We start from the raw sequence: 18,257 nt of genomic DNA, 5'->3' as shown, positions 1-18,257 counted from the left end.
CCGATCCCAGGACCCTGAGACCACGACCTGAGCCGAAGGCAGTCGCCCAACCAACTGAGCCACCCAGGTGCCCCTCCACAGCAGCTTTTAAAGTATGCAAATATGCCTTTTTTTAGGGGAATACTGGGAGATGGACTTTTCTGTCTGCTCCCTCCATGCTGAGCCCTGGGGTGATAGGCAGTTAAGAACTGTTTTTTGTTTGCTGCTGTCCCCCTTTCACCTGTGAACACAAGCCCTGCTGGCCCTCACAGCCAAACCATCAAAGGGTGTGTTCTCTGGGCAGCAGACACAAGCTCCTTTCTTAGCAACCCCAACCACCTGGGTGGGGCAAGAGAGTACAGAGATGGCACCCACCATCTACCTTCCCTGGAGAGTGCCTAAGTAAGTTCTTATATGTGTGCCAAACTAAAGCCTGCCCCTAAGGCTGAATCTTCAACACAAGCAAAGAGGCCTCTTACACATAAAGACTGGGGGTGTGTTTCCTTCTCCTGTCTCTGCATTCTGCCCTGGGGGTGGTGGCCAACCAAGAACTGTTTTTCCATTTGTTATTAGTCCCAATTGGAGCCATGAACACAAGCCATGGGGGGCAATAGAACCAGATGGTCAAGGGGTATTCCTTGGGCAGCAGACATGTGGACAAGTTCTGCTCTGGGAGACCCTGGTGATCTGGAGCACAGCAGAGGGAGCACTTGAAGATCGTACCTGCCCTCTGAGGTCTCTTGAGAGGATTACAGTCAGCTCTTAGATGTGTGTGTGTATGTAAGATTGTATTTATTTATTTGAGAGAGAGAGCACAAGTCGGGGGGGAGAAGCAGAGTGGGAGGGAGAGAATCTGAAGAAGACTCTGCTGAGCCCAACCCCATGCAGGGCTTGATCCCATGACTGCGAGATCATGACCTGAGTTTAAAACCAGGAGTCAGATGCTCAACTGCCTGAGCCACCCAGGAGCCCCTAGATGTGTGTTTAATTGGAAGCCTGCTATTCTGACTACAGCTATGAGAGAGGCTAATAGGCCTCCATCACAGAAAGACTGGGTGCCTCAATCTGTTGCCTCTCTGCTGTACCTACCGTGGTGGTAGCTGGTTAAGAACTTTCTCCAAGATCTGCAATCTTTAGCCCCACTGGTCACCAGAGCCAAGCAATCTAGAGGTGTCTCCTGGGCGGCAATTGAAAAAATCAGGGAGCCAGACAAGGAATATACAGGAAATACCAGTGACCTGGAGTGAAGCAGAGCAGGAGTGCAAAGATGGTACTTGCTGGCCTCCATCTTTGGAGAGTGTTTCAGTAGGCACCCCCAGATGTGTGTTAAATTAGATGTCTTTAGGCCTGTGCTTTAAGATATGCAAGTAAGTCTGTCTCGTAGAAAGTCTGGGCACTTTTCAGTCAGCTGCCTCTGCTCTGCCCTGGGGTAGGTGAATTTGCACTAACCCTTTAAAAACTGTACCTCAGTTTACTCTAGTCTTGGGAGTCTTGGGGTCACAGGCTCTAGTTGACTTTCAAAGCTGGAGATTTTGGGTGCTCATCTGTCAGGTGCAGGTCTTAAAAGTTGGGGTGCCAGATGTGTGGTTCAAACCCTTTGCTCTTCAGGGAGAAGTGTGAGGTTGTGAGTTCCCTCCTGATTGTGGGTTACCATGCTGGGGGTGTGGTTTATGGTGAGATTGTGTCTTGGCCTGTCCTTCCCCCTTTGACATGGGTTTTTTTCCCTTTCACCCAGTGGGAGGAAGTCATTCATCTAGTTCTGAAGTTTTTTCCAGAGAAAATAGTTCCATATGTAGCTTTTAGATTCAGTGTGTCCGTGGGAGGAGGTGAGTTTAGGATTCTCCTACATTGCTATCTTGAATCAGAACCTTCCTATTAGCTATTTTTACTTGATAGGTATTAATCACTTTTAGTAAGATCCACATTTTAAATTCATATATCTTGTATTGCAAACAATGAAGACTCTTAGATACAGCATAGTAATTCAATTGGTAGAGCAGTTTTGGGCACAGCAGATTATGGTGTATGACTAAATATAGGTAATGATATAATCTCAGTGCCCATTTATATAGGAACAAAATTAGATGGCTTACAATACTTGTTTTCAAGATGTAATTTAAAAAAGTACTGTAAGCAGTTCCACTCCCAGTATGTACCCAAACACGAAAACGTCCACACACAAAAGTTAGTACTCAGATGTTCATAGCAGCATTATTCATAATAGCTAAAAAGTGGAAACACTCATGTCTACCATCGGATGAATGGATAAACCCAAGTTGTATATCTATGCAGTAGAGTATAATTTATCTATTACAGTAGAATATAATTTATCAATTAAAAGGAATGACGTACCACTTCATATGTAGTAGGATAAGTATAATTAAAAAGACAACAGCAAGTATTGATGAGGATACAAGGAAATTAGAACCCTTTTACACAGATGGCGGTAATGTAAAATATTGCAGCCCACTATGGAAATAAATTTGGCAGTTCCTTAAAAAGTTAAATACATAGTTATCATATGAGCAAATAATACCAACTAGACATACACTGGAGAGATTGAGTCACATGTTCACACAAAACTTGTTCATGAATGTTTATAGCAGTGTAATTCATGAGAGCCAAAAGATAGAAAAGGCCTAAATGGCAGCCATAAAATGGAATGAGGTACTGTTAAATGCCACAACATGGATGAACCTTGAAAACATTACACTAAATGAAAGAAGCTAGACACAAAAGACCACCTATTGTATGATTGTGTTCATATGAAATGTCCAAAATAATAGAGACAGTAAGTAGATTAGTAGTTGCTAGGGGGCTATGGGTGGGTGGGAGGCACTGAGACTGACTGCTAATAGGTATGGGATTTCTTTTTTGGGGTGATGCAAGTGTTCTGACATTTAGTATTGATGGTTATACAACATCTATTTGTGGATGTAAATGTGTTTGTATCTCTGATACTATTTTAGAATATTTTAAAGGAGTACTGAATGTAGAATACAGGCTTTGAGTAGATTACCCAAGCCCAAATTTTGATTATAGACAAGCATTAAAATGAATGTAGTATATGACTTTTTCTAGAAAACATGAAGAATGAAATCACTACAATAGAGATGGGTTGGAAGATGGAAAATGGGTGGATATACAGGGGAAACAAATGTGTTAAGTAGGGGTGAAAACCAGCTGATTATTAGCACAGAAACAGATCCCCCCACCCTGTGCCAGTTGTTGAGTCATTCAGCAGGTTTAGTTAGTCATTTATCAAATATTTTTTAATACAAATTATATGCCAAGCCCTGTGTCTACATGCTGACTGTCTGCTTTGAATGAATCAGATTTTATCCCTTACCTCATGGAGTTCATGATCTAATGAAGGAGATGGGCAATAAAAAGGCAGAACAAACATTATGATTAAGAAAATGTTATGAAAGAAATTAATATCCCTTGCCTATTTATAGAAAATAGGGAAATAGGAGCTTTGTGACATACTTTTGGTAGGGTAATCAGTGATGGCCAGTGAAGGCCTTTCCAAAGAGGTAGCATCTAAACTGAGACTTAAAAGGTATTGGAAGGAGTCAGCCATGGGAAATTTGGAGAAGGACATTCTATGCATAATGAAGACCCTAGGATGGCATCTTTGAGAAACAGACAAGAAGCCATTATGGCTGGAGCTTAGTAAATTGAGGAAAGAAGTCATGTTGTAAGCACTAATAGGGACTTTGGACCTTGCACTGAGAAATTACCAAGAGCTATTAAGCAAAGAAGTGACATGTTCTGAAAGACTACTCTAGCTTTGGGATGGAGAATGAAGAACTTGGTAAGAAAAAAAATAGGGACAGCAGTTAAAAGGCTATGGCCAGGGGCACCTGGGTGGCTCAGTCAGTTAAGTGTCTGACTCTTGGTTTCGGCTCATTGTGATCTTGGGTCATGGGATCGAGCCCCTTGTTAGGCTCCACGCTCAGCTCCGAGTCTGCTTGGGACTCTCTCTTTCTCTTTCTCTCTTTCTCTCCCTCTGCTTCTCCCCACTGCGTGCACAATGCGTACACACTCTATCTTTAAAATAAATAAATCTTAAAAAAAAAAGAAAAAAAGAGGCTATGGCCAGAGCTATCCCAGACATAAGGATGGTGGCAGAGTGGATGGAGAAGAACCATTAAATTCAAGGTATGGTTGGAACGTAGATCAGCTGGATTCAATGTGTTGGATGTTGTGGATGGTGGAAAAGAAAGATTCAGGAATTACTCTTAGCCATTTGTTACTAAAATCTATGTACTCTACATGGAATCAAGTATGGGTGGTAGGAGTATGTTGTATACATAATGATACATAAGTTGATATTTATGTAGTGCTTTGAAAGTACTGCCACATCTAATACTCATTTTGGGTTCTCTAATTTTTTTAACTGAAACATGTTGGTTTTAACTGAAACGTGTTGGCAGTCTGAATTTAGTTACAATTTTCCTGAAGTAGAGCTTAACTGGCATTCGGAAGTGTTGAGGCTACTTAAAATTCTCACACCTAAAAATCAGTCCTTCCCCAAACTAAACATTATCTCTTACAAAATCAGTGTGGGGTTTTTTGGCGGGGGCAGGGGAAGATAGTTTTATTTTTGAAGGAATAGGGTAGAAGTTAGAAAGTTTTTCTAAGAGTTGGGGTGCCTGGGTGGCTTACTTGGTTGAATGTGTGACTCTTGATCTCAGCTTAGGTCTTAAGTGAGTTCAAGCCCTGCATTGGGCTCCGTGCTGGTATGGAGCCTACTTTTTAAAAAAAAGAAAAGAATTTTTTTCTCAAGAGTATATTTTCATGATGTGTAGTTAGATTTTGTCTGAATGAGAGTATAAGGTCAACTAGATTTTTATGAAAGATACCAAAAATTTTAAAAACTTGCCACACTGTTACATAATATAGTTAAATTAACAGAAATAACTTCAGATTGCTATTATTAAGCATTTTTCTTTTTAGAATAGAGGTTATTGCATACTATATAATTTCATGGGAAATTCAAATAAAAAACTTAGAGCTACCACAAATACATTCAGTACTTTCTAGTATAATTTTGTTATACTTGATATGAATATCTGTAAATTGATTATTTTTTCCTAGACTGTTTTCAAAATGCAGTTTTTAGCATTGATCTTCAAATGTTACAGATTTGCAAGAATTGATATATTAGTTCCTCAAGGAAAAAGAAATCAGTCTTATTTATTTATTTTTCAGAGGTGGCTGGATCCAAACAAACCAATAAGGAAGCAGCTGAAGAGTGAGCATACATATTTACTTGACATTTTACAAGTATACTTTATAAAGATAAAGGATTAATATAATCTGATTAATTAGAACTGCTTTTATTAATTCTAGGAGGATCTCCTTACAGTTTGAACTTCAGAGTCAAATTTTTTGTAAGTGACCCCAACAAGTTACAAGAAGAATACACAAGGTGGGTTTATGGAGCATATTTTTCCTAAAAATATTGTCAGAACTATTACGAAATTTTGAAATTATTTAGGCAGATATAGATTGTCATGGTGTGTAATTCTGAGATTCCCAGCCGTGACACAGAATGGGTTATAGATCTTTCATGTTTCCTCCCGTCTTGGATGGCTGGGAGGGCTTTAGGAGATTGGAACCCCAAGACCACCCCATCCAGCCACAAGCAGCCTCCTGAACCATATGAAATTAGATTTTTCTACTTGTAAAAAATGGTTAAGAAGTACTGCTGTAACTAATTGAGGTAATCAGATGATATTAAAATTGTATCCAAGTGATGCTGCATAGTGAGAATTGTGTCTGCTTTTTTTTAATGTAAAAGTGTATTCTATATATATTTTTTATTTCCATTGAGGAGAACATAGAATTTAGAAAAATATATAACCATTATGTGCAGGAGTAATGGTCAACAGGTACCTTTTTTTTTCCCTCTGAAAATAGAATCTGTAGTTCCCTTTTGCTAAGATTAAAAGTCTTTTATTTTTTTCCTCCATCCCTACCATTTTCCTTAAAAGTGTAATTAACATACATTGTGTTAGTTTCATGTGAACAGATACCTTTTTATAAAGGATGTTGGCAGGGAGTGCGCTAGCACACTTAGATCTTTAAGTGCCCACTTCATTGGCCATTTTAAGTCTGCTCTTGAGTCATGATCTAATTTTGTTGTCATTTCTACTTGACAAAGTGTACAGAAGAATGACCCAGGTGAGTATTTTGAAAGTGTATGAAAATTACGTGAGCTGTTTAAGGTAGAAATGGGAATAATCATAGTGTGGTATCTGTACTTGAATCTTGTGTATTGCTTGAAAGATAGAATTAGTAATTAGTTGGTTTTTTTTTTAAAGACTAAAGAAAACATTAGCATGTAAGACCTTCCATAAAAGTCTCAGCTATAAGAATATAGGTCAGTGATTATATTCAGAATTACTCTAAAAGGTAGGTGCCAAATTAGCAATTTGTACCTAAAGCTACCTGTAGATGGGCTGTGAGATGTTACCATGTTGGCCATTGTTTAGAATACTGTGGTGATGTGGAGCAACAAAAAAATAAATTAAAGATATTTAGCTGTACCTGCCAATTCTCAGGTGTTTATAAAATAGGGTTTTCAGTAGACCAAGTAAGTAGAGTTAGATTGACATTCTTGAGAGTCCTTTTCTGTGTGTTTGTTGAGGGCAAGGTGTTACCTTTTTTCTAAAAGAATTTAGGAATGTAGGCCCTGGAGGAGGCAGTCCTAACATTCAAAACTAATAATATTTCCAAGGTAATTTATGTTGAAAAGCAAAGTTGTGTTATGTGAATAACCTTCAGTTTAATATGGTAGCTCTTAATCAGTCAAGTTTTGTTGTTGTTAAATAATTAACAAAATCTTTTATTTTAATAAATAATTCTTAGTATTGTAAAACTTTTCCTAATTTTGGCTTAACTTCAAGGAAACTACTCTGAATTAATGAAAATTGTGAATTATAAAACATTTTTAAGTGCATTTTACTATTTCTGGTAAATGTAACCTGAAATAAAGTAGCAAAGTATTCCATAATACATATTTTATGTAATCAGAGTCTTAAATGTATAAGAAATATTTGTAATTAAAAGACCAATAATTTAAAATTGGATTTCTAATGTTTTTAATATTTATGAAAGGTTTGTTAGCATAGCAATTAAAATATTGTCATTTGCAGCCATAGTCATAATTTACTTCACTCAAAATAATGTCTTTGAATTTCTTAATGGAGCTTGAATGTGTTGATTCTTTTATAGCCTGTGTTTAAAACATAATCATGGAATAAATGTATCTCAAGGATAATTAAGTCGTAATATCTTCCTGAAGTAGAAGGTAAAGCCAAGTTTGGTAGTAATCAAGCAATTACTTTGTGCTCAGTCTGTTGTCTAGAGGATTATCTTTTTTTCACTAAAAATAATGTATTCTTTCAAGAGTCCTTTATAATAGAATGTCCTAGAATCTTGTAACTGGTGGTATTTGGTAAAATGAGTTAAGTAGCTAGTTTTCATTATATTACCATAGAGTATATCAGTGCATCTCTACCCTCACTACAACTTAGAATCACTTAGTGGAACTTTAAAACATGCTGATGCCTTTGTCATACCCCTGAGATATTCTGATTTAATTAGGTCTCAGATGGGACCTGTGCATAGACATTATTAAAAGCTTCCCAGGTGATTCTAATATGCAGCCAGGGGTAAAGAAATACCCCTTTAAAACTTTAGTGCTTGGGTAACGTTAATGCAGTGGTCATGATAATAATATGACACCTTCAGCTACAGTTGCTAAATTTTAAGGACTAGTTTAAACCCATGAAACAGGAAACATGCCACACCTCCTTACCTTGAGATTCCATTCTAGATAAGTCGTAGGAAAAAGGACCTATAGAGCCTACAGGTCATTTGGTATTAGCAGGTGCTGGCATCCTTAGAAGTGGAGTTTTCTCAGGAGTCATGACACTACAGATGACATTTCTTTGGTGCCTTTTTTGTGCTTAGGTATACTCAATACATAATAAGTGCTCATGGTATTGGTATTTGTCTGGATTAGAAAAGCTGTATTATTTTTACAATTATTATTAAACACGTCATTTCTGTATTTGCCTCAATTATTAATCTATCTTAAAAGTCTTAATTGTCTTTAAAAATTGGGTTTTTATCACCTTATTTAGGGCCTGTGGGATACATATACTAGACAAGTGATATTACTTCCTTTTTTACAAATACAGAAATTAAGGCTCAGCCAAATTTTAAGTAATTTGCTAAAGAGCACCAGCTGGTTTAGCTTAGGACTTGAATTCTGGTTTCCACTCTGTCAGTCCTTACTGGGTGGTATATAAATAAAATTCAGCAGGCATAGGTATTATTTGTGTAAGATTTACAATATTATGTCAAGAATATACATGCCTTTTCAATCTTAACTAAAGATTGGTTCCTACCAGGAACCTTTAACTTTTAATTATGAAACCAAGAAGCTAGGTAGAAATATATTGTCTTACACTGAATAAGTAGGTAATATTTACAATATTACATATTAGTTCTCACTGGGAGTTTATGTACTTCATTAATATGTGAAGCCGAATATTTGTATCAACTTTTTAAAAAAGTTTTAGCGAGTATCTGATTCTCTGAAAGCCTTAATTATGTTTTTTGGTAATTTGAATATTGTCAGGGAGCTCTTTAATGATTTTAATCAGCCAGACAACTAAAACTGTTAGACACGATTTTTGATTCTTGGAGTGTGTATGCTTTTTTCAGTGGGGTAAAATAAAGTCTTAAAATTCCCTGTTTAAACATTTAAAGCCACAAAATTTGGTCTTCTGCCAACGTTACGCATCACAGGTGACTTGTTGCAAGCATTGACACATCTCTGAGGGAATGACTTAACCTCAGTAGTGGGGACAGAAAGACAATGCCATCTTATAAGCAATCTCAGCATTCTTTTTAATAGAAATTTATATTTTTGTTGGTTTTAAAGGAAGTTGGGTACTTGGCAATTCTGACAGTAGGGAAGGCAGCTTAAGTTTTTTGTTTTGTTTTGTTTCTGACTAAAGAGAGCTTTCTTAACTCAAATGAAAATGGAAAGGTGCTTTTCTACATTTAGCAGCTTCCGACAGTGTAATGATGAGATGACCATAGGCCTGTCTTTGCAGCTGGCTTTCTGTCTCAACAGAAGGGATGACTTCTCCACTTGATCTCTAGTGCATTGCTACTGTCAGCTCTCCTATGTCTCTGACTCAAGTTTTCTGTGTTTCCCAGTTCTAATTTCTACAAACACCAATATTTAGAATATTCTCCCTAATCTCCCTCGGTCACATAACTCTTAAAGTTTTTATAATAGAAGCTAGTGGAAACAAGTTATTTGAAGTACAGAATTTCATTTGTTAAAGGATTTTAAAGATTGGGATTCATGAATGTATGAAAGCTTATTTAAAAATATCTTTATGTGCTAATATGTAGATTATAAAAGCAAATATTTAAATATTTCAATTTTATTAGTTAATATAAGTATACAATTTTTAAACCCTAAATATTGTAGTTTCAGTAAATGCTAAATGCTATCTCTTGCTCTTTTTTTTAAGGTACCAGTATTTTTTGCAAATTAAACAAGACATTCTTACTGGAAGGTGGGCTATTTTAAATTTTTAATAATGGGCTTTAAAAGTACTTTTAGTTGTGTATTATTTAAGTAACTCATGATCATTGCAGACGAATTATTTATTGAAAGATGGTTACATGCAGCATGAATTTTTTTTCATCAGATAAATTCTTTACTTATAGTGAAAATGTAAGTCATGGAAGCTTCATATGTGTATAGTATTACAAAAATTACAGTGCTTTTGAAATTATTGTATTTAACCTTGGGTTATGTATTTTCTGTTTTGTTTTATTAGATTGCCCTGTCCTTATAATACTGCTGCCCTTTTGGCTTCATTTGCTGTTCAGTGTAAGTATCAACCCACTCCTGAGTCACATAGCATGTGATTGCATGGTCTGTGTTGATAGTACATACAGTGCCTTTAATGCAGGAGTTCTTTAGACATACGTTACTATACAGAAAAAAGTGATTGCAAAGGAAATATAATGGAACGTTCAGTTAGTTAGCAATTACTTAGATTTCTGAAAAAAAGTTTTTCTGAAGTTGTTTGAAACCTAGAAGAATGTTAAGTGTGTTGTAATAGCTTGCTTACATGGTAGCTAGCAGTTAAACAAATATTTTACTTCCAGAGTAATGAATTCATGACATTGCTGATTTGGCTATCAGAATTACAGAACGTGTTTATTAAATTGTGACTACTTTCCTTCCATGTAATAGCTGAACTTGGAGACTACAATCAGTCAGAAAACTTGCCAGGCTACCTCTCAGATTATTCTTTCATTCCTAATCAACCTCAAGATTTTGAAAAAGAAATTGCAAAATTACATCAGCAACATACGTAAGGATTTATTTACTTTTATGCTTTTTCATTAACTTCTTAATGTTATCTTTTCTAGAGAAATGTTTTAAATTATTTCTAATGTGATTGTTATATTTACTTAATACAGAACAGTTACTGTTAAGTAAAATAGTAGAATTGATGTAAGGAAATGTGGGTTGTCTATACTAAAAAAAATTAATAGCTAATTTCATAGAATATATGAGGCTTTCCTTCATTTCTAGTGAGAACCATAAAACTATATGTAAACGGAAATTTGCTATTGGGGCGCCTGGGTGACTCGGTTGGTTAAACCTCCAACTCTCGATCTCAGCTCAGGTCTTGATCCCAGGGTTGTGAGTCCAGGCCCCATGTTGGACCCCATGCTGGACATGGAGCGAACTGAAGGAAAGAGAGAGGGCAAGGGGGAGGGAGGAAGGGAAGGAGGGCAGTGGGGGTGGGAGGGAGGGAGGGAGAGAGAGAGAAAGAAAGGAAGGAAAATATTTGCCATTATGTAAAGTTGACAGTTCTTTGAGAAGGAATTTTAGAATATTAATAGTATGTTCACAGATCAGTTGTTACAGATCAATCTACTTAGCAATTCTTTCTTAGTTTTTAGCTATGTGAAATGAATCATTTGGTAATGAGCCAAGAGGAGAAAAGGAACCTTATGTAATATAAATTAATTTTTAAAAGTCCTTTAAAAAGTAGCATTTTTTTCATTCATAACAATATTCAACTTTGATATTTTATGAGTCTTAATTTTTTGTGACATAATTTGTTTCAAGAAGAGATTTATTGCTTTGAATAGAAAATAATATTATTTATTGGTTTACTTTTTGCTTTAACATGCAATTCAAAATGCTCAACAGTGGAACTAAGGCAGTATTGTTTATTGGCTAAGAAAAAGTTTGAACTAGAGAACCAGACTGCCTGGTCTGAAATTCTGGTTAAGACAACTTAACACTCTTATAATCTTGGCCAAATTGCTTTCTAACTTTGCTTCTCTGTTTCATTATATGTAAATTGGGGATAATAAAAGTATCTACCTCTGGAGTTAATGTAAGGATTAAGTGAGTTTATATACAAAGTACTCAGAACAGTGCCCAGCACATGGTAAGCACTAAAGAAATATTAGCTCTTAATAGTAAGGAAACTTATTTCATTTGGTAATGACCCATGTATCTAAAACAGGTTGGCAAACTGGCCCACTGCCTATTTTTGTATGGCCCATGGGCTAAGAATGGTCTGTACATTTTAAATGTTTGAGAAAAATACAAAAAGAAGAATAACATTTTGTGGCATGTGAAATTTTGAGAAATTCCAGTTTGGTGTCCATAGATGAACACTTAATGGAGCATAGATTGCCTTTTTGTCCTCATGTCTGTGACTGCTTTCAAATAACAGCAGAGTTGAGTAGTTGTAGCAGAGACCATGTGACCTAAAAGCCTAAAGTATTTACTATCTAGCTCTTTTCAGTTAGCAATAATCGCACCTCAGATAAACCTCATTGGCTATGATACTGCCACTGCGCAAAGCTGTCTAGCTCTTTTCAGTAAAAGTTTGCTGACCTCTGATATAAAATAAGACTAATAAAATGAGGATTTCAATAGACTGGCCTAATGCCGGTGAGGGGGCTGTTTTGGTCTAACAGTAAAAATGCCATGTGTAATAAAAGTTTTACACATAGCATATTCAAATCAAGCGTTTAAAGATAAACCAGATTTTTTTAAAAAAATTGCCAGTAATGGAAAAATCTCCTCTGTAAGGAAAAAGTTTGACAAGGTATTGATTATATGTTTGTATTTGGTTTAAAGAAATGATCCTCAGATCTTTAAACAAAGAAAAAAATAGAATCATCCAGTTTAACTGAGGAGTAGGGGGGTGGGGTGGGGAGGTAGAATATTTATTTAACTTAATTGAATTTTATAGAAAATTGAGGTATATGTGCTTTTTTTAGGAATCCCATTTTTATGATCGTGCATTGGCAGGCTCTTGGCTTCCTTTTCTGGTATCATTAGTGAGTGAAAGGTTGATATCTTTGCTTTTGTAACTTGCTGTTTTTGCTCTGCTATCGTCAGATAATATCAGGTAACAAAGGTTTTTAGAAGCACATATAATTTGGAGTAAATCTGTTTTGAAAGCCTTTGCTAGAGTAGTAGTTCTCAAACTTGTGTTCATAAGAATCACCTGGCACATTTCTTAAATATAAACAATTTGGATGTTATCCCTTCTATATCAGATGTATACAGCAGTACTTCTGAAACTATCTGTGATGAAAGACCAGTTATTCCCCAATCTGTCATGGAATGAAACTTCTGAAAGATATAATAAAAGTGAATTACTAGGAAAGTAGAATGGAGAAATAAAGACGTAAAAAATTACAAGTCTTTGTTTCTCTTATTAGATTCAATAGACTTGAAATTACTCTGCCAAAATGCTATGAAATATAAAAGACTTTGACTCTCTCAGTTTCTGTACTTGTTATGAATCAACACCTGACTGTATGTACACCATACTCTAAGAAGCATGCTTTGGAAGTTGTCTCAAAGTTTGCATGTTTCAGAAGCACCTGTGTGATTTAAATGCAGATACAATATATGGACCAAATTTTGAAAATTTTGAAAAACACTTCTTTTAAAAAGTTGTCAGAGAGTAAATGACTTTGTCAGCCATAAGAACAGCTAGGGACTTTTAAAACCTCATCCATTTTTTAAAATATAGTTGCCACACAGTTACATTAGTTTCAGGTGTATAACGTAGTAATTGGGGAAGTCTGTTCCTTATGCTACACTCACAAATATAGCTGCCATCTGTTACCATACAATGCTATTACAATACCATTGACTATGTACCCTATGCTGTGCCTAATGATTCCTCACTATTAACTCATTCTATAACTGGAAGCCTGTATCTCCTACTCCTTTCACATCATTTTGCCCATCACCGTTGGCAACCATCAGTTTGTTCTCTGTGTTTATGGATCGTTTTCTGCTTTTTGTTTCTTAATTTTTTTAGATTCCACATGTAAGTGAAATCATATGGTGTTTGTCTTTCTTAGTCTTACTGATTTCACTCAGTATAATAACCTCTAGGTCCATCCATTTTGTCACAAATGGCAAGATCTCATTCTTTTTTATGGCTGAAAACCATGTCGTATCCATTCATCTATCAATGGATGCTGACTTGCTTCCTTATCTTGGCTGTTGTAAATAATGCTGCAATAAAGTTAGGGGTGCATATATTTTTTTGAAAGAATGTTTTCATTTTCTTTGGGTGAATACCCAGTAGTGGAATTACTAGATCACATGGTATTTTTAATTTTGGGAGGAACCTCCATACTATTTCCCACAGTGGCTACACCAGTTTGCATTCCCACCAGCAGTGCACAAGGGTTCCTTTTTCTCCACATCCCCTGGTGCGTTCTTGTATTTCTAGAAAATAAAATATTCTACAAAATAATGATTTGTGTTCCTGAAAATGTACCCTCCAGGTAAGTTAGATATTACTGTACAGAACTAAGAGAAGTAGTCATGCATGGTGTATTATAAAAGGTTCAACTAGAATGCTGAAATATTTCCAGGTAAATAAGCTTTTTTTTCTAATTTGGCCATATTTGTGATTGGTATAATTTTTAACATAATGTCTTTACAGAGGTTTATCTCCTGCAGAAGCAGAATTTAATTACCTGAACACAGCACGTACCTTAGAACTCTATGGAGTTGAATTCCACTATGCAAGGGTAAGTGAAGAGAACTAATTTAATGTTGTTGAGTTAGGCTCCATTTACTCAGTACCAAAGTTTTTATTTAATGCCCTGTTAGGATTAAGCAACAAATGGAATAACTAGTGAGTTGCTGCCAACATAGTTGCACTGAAAATTTCCTATGAATAGAAGTATTTTCACAATCACTTAAGATTTAATACCTGAAGAGAAGAATGGTTGAAGTGGATTTTTTGTGTTATTTTTCCTCAAGCTAGTGTTCTATGTTATAAAGATAATTTTTGCAGACCATAAGAGATAATAAAAACTATACAGGAAAAGCAGGGTTTTTGGCATTCCTCATCATTATTATAGAAGATGCTTTCACCTCAGTGACGCTTGTGTTACTTGTTTTCATCATTTAGTGACATCATTATAAATTTTTATTTATAAAGCACAGACTGAAGTATATTATCGTACGTTGATTGTGTTTCTTCTGTGCCACAAATCCCTTTATTGAGATGGAATTTATAGTCATTGGCTTCTTCTACACAACACTTTGTAACAACTTTTTCATTGTGTTAGACGTTGCTGCTTCCAAAAAACCCTTTTCCCCTGCTCTAGGCATATTTGAAGTGGCTATCTTTCATTTGTATGTCTCTACCTGGATTCCTTCTCATGATCTCTTTATCAAAAGGTTATAGTCCTTTAGAATTACCTGGAGTACAGCTTTTCTACATAACCAGTGATTATAGGTAACCACTGGTTGAGTTTGTGATAGGTTTTATATTCTCTTGGGACAAATTGCCAAGCCTAATAAGGGTAACAGCCTAAAAGGGAGTTAAGTTTTCCTTAGATAGATATTTTGAATTTATTTTAATATACACATTCAAAGTTCTGTTCCATATAGTAGTTTTATTGTTGAGGGCCTCACTTGGCCATGTTCTTCTAGAGAGGAGTGTTAGTTCTTTTATTTCACAAAGCTTATGTCAGTCTCTCCTTTAAAACACCAAATGACTTGCTTTCCTCACATGACTCTATCTGGTAATTCTGAGTCCTTGTAACTTGGAAATCTATTTGTCTATTCCATTTAAAATGTGTAGGTAAGGCTCTCTTGAACTTTCTGTTTTCTTTAAAATGTGCCCCATCCCTCTCTATTCCTATTTGGGGGTTGTTATATTTTAACATGATTCTCCAAAATATAACAGAGTGGTCAATATTTGTGCAACTAGATTTTGTTTTTTATCATAATAAAGTTTAAAAAATGGAACTTTACATATGTGAAGTAAACTATGGTTAACAATAAAAGGGCCCCTAAATTCAGTCATTTTAGTCGTTAGCAGTTTTGTAGTGTACATTGGTATCTGATCTCAGTGACTGCTATCAATGAAATACAGAGTGTTAAGACTTCCCTTTTTTAATTTAAGTGACATGCTGGGTCTCAGACATAATTAACCATATTGTTATTTATTGATTTGATTAAGGTAGGATTTTTTTTTATTGTTTAAATTATTAGATTATAAACTCCTTTCTAAAAAAGCCATAAATGTAGGGTAACACATTAAATTAATTTAAATTTTAAGTGGTCAAAGTTATTTAGAAATGTATTTGTACTGATAAAAAATGCCAGGGAAGGATGTTTCTGTTGAATGATACAGAGAACTCAAGAAGAAAACATGCAGGTGTTCAGTGAATGTGAAGGGGAATTTTACAACATGCTGAACAGAAAGGAAAAAAAAGTGGAGGGGAGAAGATACATAAAGAGAATACTTAAGTTTTAACTCACTGTCACAAGCAAAAGTGTGTTTGAAATAATATTTTATTTGGAAAAACGAGGTAAGGTGTTTTCTCTCTGCCTTCAAAATGTAGATTGAAAAAGTCAGAGAGTAGAACAAGTTATTTATAGCAATCTGCAAAATACAAATAGGTTTTAGAGCATTCATTGAGGTGGGTCTGATAGGTCCCTTGCATAGTGTTGGTGCTAAGGATTACTTAGTTGAGCAAAACATCAATTATCTTTGCCCTCATGGAGCTTGCAGGATGGTGGGGGAGAAAGAAATGGAGCATGTCTTGACAATTAAATATGTGAAGTCCTGAAGGGAAAGTGCAGAATGCTATGGGATTATATGACAGAATATCTAATACAGCCTGGGAGAAAAGGGTAGGGAAGGCTTCTGAGAAGAAGTAATTTACTGAAGCCAGAAGAATGAATAAGAATTAGCCAAGAGAGTGGTTTTCACCGTGGACCATCAGCATGAATAAAGACCTGAAATCAAGAGAAAACATGGCATACTTGAGAAAATACGAACATTTTGTATGCCTAGGAGATTATATGAATAAGGGAAAAGGGAAATGTAAGAAAAAAAGAATGAAAACTTCAGAATAAAAAGGAGAGAAAGATTTGGGGTGAGAGAGCAGGGGAATATTTTGTTTTTTAAAATAACATAGTGGGGGCGCCTGGGTGGCTCAGTAGGTTTAGCGACCACCTTCTGCTCAGGTCATGATCCTGAAGTGTCAGGATCTAGTCCTGCATTGGGCTCCCTGCTCAGCAGGGATTCTGCTTCTCTGTCTGACCCTCCCCCCTCTTATGTGCTCGTTCTCTCTCTCATTCTCTCTCTCTCAAATAAATAAAATCTTTTTAAAAAATAACATAGTTTTTTTTTGGTGTGTGTGTGTGTTCAGTTGTGTAATTTTTAGCACATGTGTAGATTCATGTAACCACCACCACAGTCAGAATAAGGACAGTTCATTACCCCATAAAATCTTGCGTGCTACTCCTTTGTAATCTAACCTTCTGCTTCCCCCCGCCCACCACCACCAATCCCTGGCAATCACTGGTCTGTTCTTTGACTCTATAGTTTTGTCCTTTCCAAAATGTCTCATAAATGGAATCCTATGTTATGTAACCTTCTGAGACTGGCTTTTTACAATAATACATTTGAAATTTATCCAAGTTATTGTGTGTTTCAATAGTTCATTCCTTTTTTTGTTTATTCATTCACCCATTGAAGAACATCTGGATTGTTTCTGGTCATTTTGTTTTGACTACGGCAAAAAATTCACTTACACGTTTTTGTGTGGATTTAAGTTCTCATATCTGTAGGGTAAAACCCCAGAGTGGGATTGCTGGGTCACATGGTAAGTGTATATTTAGCTTTATATGAAACTGCCAAATTGTTTTCCAGAGTGTCTGAACCACTTTGTATCCCTACTGGCAATATTTGCAAGTTCCAGTCATTCACATCCTTTTTGGCATGTGGTGCTGTCCATTTTGTTTTGTTTCTTTTTAAGCTTTTCTAATAGGTGTGTTTTATCTCATCACGGATTTACATTTACTTTGCATTTCTCTAATGACTAATGATGTTGAGCATCGTATTTTCTCTGATGACTGTCTATTCAAATGTTTTGCGCATTATAATTGCATTCTTTTTTTGCTCTTTTTTTTAAGAACTCTTTATATATTCTAGATAACACTTTTTTTTTTTTTTTTTTAGTTTTTTTTTTTTTTTTGAGAGAGAGAGAGCACAAACAGGGAGGAGAAGGAGAAGCAGGCTCACACAGGGCTCGATCCCAGGACCCTGGGATCATGACTTGAGCTGAAGGCAGACGACTTAACCAACTGAGCCACCCAGGTGCCCCTAGATACACTTTTTTGATAGATATGTGATTTGCAAATATTTTTTTCCCACTCTTTGGTTTGCCCTTTTATTCTCTTAACACTGTCTTTCACAGAGCAAAAGAGAAAGTGATAGATTCTAATATTCCTTATTCAATCACTGATAGAACGGACAGTCTACCCAAGTTTTAGGCTTCATTGTGAATATCCTTTTTCCATAGGTATTTGTAATAATGATGAAGATAATTCTACTGAAAAATAGAATAGCCCGTCAAAGTTTCAAGAAGAGGAAAGCCTCTTCTAATGATGCTATTTTGATTATTCATTCACTGAATATTTATTGAGCACCTTCTATGTTGCAAGTCCTGTTTATAGACACCATGGATACAGCAGTGAATGAGGCAGATAAAACCAAACTCTCATGAAGCTTGCATTCTGTTGGGCAAGACAGATTATAAACAAATAATTGAGTACATCAGAGTACATAGCAGGCATTCCATGGAAGTAAAGTTCAGTAACAGGCAAAATACCAATCTATACTGATAGAAGTGAGAAT

At 35.8% G+C, this 18,257-nt stretch overlaps 1 protein-coding gene and 1 pseudogene across 1 annotated transcript in view; one reads left to right on the top strand and one right to left on the bottom strand.

Annotated features, from left to right (window-relative positions):
• PTPN4 (protein tyrosine phosphatase non-receptor type 4) overlaps positions 1–18,257 on the top strand; it is a 221,241-nt gene that overhangs the window by 96,004 nt on the left and 106,980 nt on the right. The window contains exons 4-9 of the mRNA XM_044913261.1: positions 5,197–5,239; positions 5,338–5,416; positions 9,549–9,593; positions 9,861–9,913; positions 10,283–10,403; positions 14,037–14,124. Coding sequence (XP_044769196.1) covers positions 5,197–5,239; positions 5,338–5,416; positions 9,549–9,593; positions 9,861–9,913; positions 10,283–10,403; positions 14,037–14,124 — 429 coding nt within the window. The remainder of the gene's footprint in view (positions 1–5,196; positions 5,240–5,337; positions 5,417–9,548; positions 9,594–9,860; positions 9,914–10,282; positions 10,404–14,036; positions 14,125–18,257) is intronic.
• LOC123324370 lies at positions 11,682–11,922 on the bottom strand (annotated as a pseudogene).

The sequence above is a fragment of the Neomonachus schauinslandi genome, chromosome 3 (genome assembly GCF_002201575.2).
Source record: "Neomonachus schauinslandi chromosome 3, ASM220157v2, whole genome shotgun sequence".
NCBI lineage: Eukaryota > Metazoa > Chordata > Mammalia > Carnivora > Phocidae > Neomonachus > Neomonachus schauinslandi.
Note: the sequence above shows the minus strand (reverse complement) of the source record. Positions and strands in the feature narration are given on the sequence as shown.